The following is a 4017-nucleotide window of genomic DNA, read 5'->3' on the forward strand; positions in this document are numbered from 1 at the left end:
AATATCACTGTATCAGTGTAAAAGGGAAAAGATATTTATGGACTAATACCTTTATGACAATGGCCAAGTAAAACACTGCACCTTTGTTGAGGGATCCCAAGCAGAATTTTATTTTTTATACAACTCTCTTTGCGGTTCTTGATATGTTTTTGATTAAAAACTAGAGCCTGTCATTAGTAGAGAAAAGGGGGGAAAGAAGATCTGCTATTTCCCTCATTTAGGAATTGACAGAACTGAGGGGGTTTCTGCTGATATGCCTGTGGATTTGCAAGGGTTGGAGGCAAGCTGTCAACTCCTGATCATGTCAACCAAGTATCTGGAGCTTAAAAGCCAGTAACCAGAAATAAGGAACTTGTGGTTCACATAAAGTTCAATGAAAGAATATGATTTAGAAAGGAATTTGCAGTCTCAGAGTTTACAACCCTGTAAATGCTACCCCAAATAGAAAAAAACAATGGTCTGAATATCAGGATATGGAAAACATTCTAGTAAGAATCTGCTGCCAGCAGCCACGATACCTGAAGAAATCACCCAACCTCTTTCGGATTCATTTCCATCCAACTGCAGGAGTTGGTTAAGCTCATAAAAGGAGAAATCTTTTTTATAATGACACCATTTTGAAAGACATAATTTTAAAAGATACCAAAGACTTCAGCTAAAATTGATGATGAACAGCAAAAGTGTCTCTCAGTGCCTGGAGGGAACATGGGTTGGAAATCAGGAAGTCCAGTCCAGCAATTTTCTCTAAGCCATGGAGGACGTGAACTGGAAAAGCATGCTCCCAGTACACACAGATCCACCATCTATGGGAAGGGGCTACTTAAATACAATGGTACAAAGTGTATGAAGAACTAGCAATCCCCATCACAACCTCACACATCCCCTTAAGAAAGGGAAGCAATGTAGTATTCTGGAAAAGCAGCAGAGAAAGAGGCAATGGACTGGCTTCTCAGCAACCTACCACGAACCATGACAGCCCTGCCCAAATCAGTCACTCCCCATCATCAAAGCACTGGGCTGGAGGTGGACACCCTCTAAAGTCCTCTTTGAGAGCTGTCTTTGGACAGCAAGTGGGTCAATCAATAAAGTCAAATCCTCACTACTATTTTATAATAGTAATGTCCTAAGACCATTTTCATTCATTACCAAAAATTTTACTGCAGGGGTAACTGCTACCTTTTTCTCGCAAACTTAAATTTTAAAGTCTTATTCTTTGAACTTTCACATTTCAATTTCTACATAGAAAAATGAATTTGAAAAGGATAAAAATAAATTTTAAAATATATTAAGTAGCTTTTTTTTAAAAAAAGTATCTCAATTCTTTCACATAATAATGGGATAAAACTTGAGTGCTATTGGTTAGTTGAGTGACTTTTAAAATAAATTCCAAAAAACAAAAACAAGATAGGCCGTACCTTTCTTAAGCTGGATATTAAGCCTCTTGCCTATCTTTTTGGTGTTATAACCACTGCTTACATTTGTAGTAAATACATTCTGTGGTGTGGGAGCTGGAGCCGGAGCTGAGGGCGGTTTTCCAGAGGGGTGTGCACTGTGAGGTAGTCGTGGGTTTGAGTCTGTCTGCTCAGGCAGCTGGTTCGGTCTGGGTGCTCTCTGCAGTGTGTGAAGCCCTGCGCTGTTCACACTCCTGTTATCCATATACTGGCTGTCAGGGCTGAAGCGGCTAGAATAATAATTGTTCTTCTCACTTTGAGATAGCTGTTCATACTGCTCTTTATTTGCTGCAGGAACCACATGGAACCAAATGATGGGTGTACGCATGGCTTGGCGAAACATATGTTGTGCTCTGGGTTTGAGAAGGAAGAGAAAATTAGCAAATTAAGAATGGCAGACTAAAAGATATTATGAGCTTAATTAAGTATACTAATTAAGCAATAAGATCTGACAGACTTCAAACTGAACAGCAAAATTCTAATAACCCATTTAATCAATCAAGTTTGCAAGCTCAGATATAAGCATAGCTGTTTCTCCAAATATAAATTTCTCATTCTCTAAATAAAAATAGCAAAATTATCTATAGTTACGTATAAAATACTGTGCTTGCAACTGTAAATCATTAAACAATTTTAAGTACAATGGAGGTATAATTTCAATATTAATAGAAATCAAATCCAACCTCCTCCCTACAACATTATCCAATGCAACTTGTAAAAAATATAAAATTTCCTTATAGAGAGACCATTTGATTTTTCAAAGAAATAAATATCTTTATAAATAAACTTAGAAAACTACAGAAAGCAACTATTCATTACTTATCAGCAAAATTAATTCAAGTCTGTGTATGCAAAAATCTCCAGAACACCAATCCAGCTTCAATGATTCAAAAGGTTAAAAGCAGCGGGTCCCAGTGCTATCCCCATGACCAGCTGAGAGGCAGCTCCATCTCACACCAGTTCTCCAGTTAGGTCTCACCCCACACTTAAAAGTTCTGATCACTCATGCCTTGTTTTATAGGAACTGGCCAATTTTTATTTTTTTAATTGAATAAAAGCTTGAATCAGTATAAAGATAATCTGAGTATAACACAATATTGTGTTTCAAAGGAGCTTTCTCTGCTTATTTGTACTGAGATGTTACGTGCAAAGTTGAAGTATGAGTTAAAGTATAATAAAAATGAGCACACTGGTCAATATTCCAAAAGATGAGGAAGCAGCAAAATTATAAAGCCTAACTTGGTTCCATAATATTTTAAAAGAGCTTTATCATTCAGAGAGTATTTTGAAATACAGTCTAATGGTAGTAATTACCTTGAGTTTGACTAAATTTTTAAAAAGTAGATAATGGCAAAAAATACTCCTTTCCAGTACACAAGAGATCACAGACATGCTGTTGGAAGCATTTCAATTGAATGCACTCTATCAGGGCTAAGGCGTGCAAGAGAGGCAGTGCAGCCTGTACACACTTACTGCTCAAATCTTCTGTTTCGAAGGTCACCACCATTAATCCTGACAATGCAATCATTCTCATGAAAAAGGTTTTCCTGTTCAGCTTTACCACCTTTCTCCAATCGTTTTACTAATAACCCCAGGGTTCTGGAACATTAAGAATGCAAATGGTTACACATGTAATCTTTCCACCATGCATAATGCCCTACTGCTGTAATGCTGGAGTTATATTTACAAAGGCTTCCTTATAAAGGGATGCATTAAATCACTATTAATATATTTTAAAATACACCAAGACAAAAATCACAACAGTCTGAATAATGTATAGCAATGGATCCCTTCAATAAATGTAAGAAATCATTTTCTGGCTCATCAGTATTACATTTCTGAAACAAACTGTATTCTCTGTGCTTAAAAATGCTCCAAACAGAGCTTGCCTAATGATTCAGCAGATATTGCAGGGTGCAGCATGGATGATCATGGATTTGTGAATGGCCTGGGCAGGTTTCTGTTTTAAGGCAGCTGGTACATTGCTGATTGTAGCCCCTGTCTCTCCACAAAAGCAAAGGTAATGAGGAAAACCTAACCCCATTGCACTGTAAATTTGAGAAGGATCAGAGGAAATATTTAGAGAAAAGAAGAGTTTCTGTGTTTTGGCATTTGAATTTGATAGTACCTAATGTTCTGAATTTCAAAACCTGTTAGGTCTCACAAAAGAAAGTAATTTATTACCAATATTCCCACTTGAAGAAAGACAGGAGAAAACTCAGTGGGAGGTTCCAATAATGGCAGTCACCATTCATCTCTTCCATTTGTGTTCTCAAACTTCAGGTAGAAAGAAGTTTGAATGAACTTTTAGAGATCCAGATGGAGTAAAAAGTAAAAATTACTAGTGCACTTGCTCTAGAACACTAACTGCTTAACTAACAGCACATTCTACTTGCATATATCCCGGGACAAATAGTAAATACTTTTTGAATCACAGTATGAGCAACAAGAGTGTTTACTCAGTTCTGATTGCTACTGTTTGCTTGCTGGTTGGCATAAAGTCTATACTATGATCATGTCAAAATTTTTATGTAAACTAATTTTTGGCACTTCCAAAGTTTGCATT

The 4017-nt window shown here is 36.8% G+C and overlaps 1 protein-coding gene across 14 annotated transcripts in view; it reads right to left on the reverse strand.

The window, feature by feature from the left end:
* Positions 1–4017, reverse strand: part of PARD3 (par-3 family cell polarity regulator) — a 714454-nt gene that overhangs the window by 292334 nt on the left and 418103 nt on the right. For all 14 annotated transcript variants that reach the window (XM_008568729.1, XM_008568725.1, XM_008568720.1 and 11 more), the window contains 2 exons: positions 2925–3050; positions 1416–1804 (listed from right to left, as the gene is read on the reverse strand). In XM_008568729.1, the coding sequence (XP_008566951.1) occupies positions 1416–1804; positions 2925–3050 (515 nt within the window). The remainder of the gene's footprint in view (positions 1–1415; positions 1805–2924; positions 3051–4017) is intronic.

Source organism: Galeopterus variegatus, unplaced genomic scaffold (assembly GCF_000696425.1).
Source record: "Galeopterus variegatus unplaced genomic scaffold, G_variegatus-3.0.2 Scaffold436, whole genome shotgun sequence".
Classification (NCBI taxonomy): domain Eukaryota; kingdom Metazoa; phylum Chordata; class Mammalia; order Dermoptera; family Cynocephalidae; genus Galeopterus; species Galeopterus variegatus.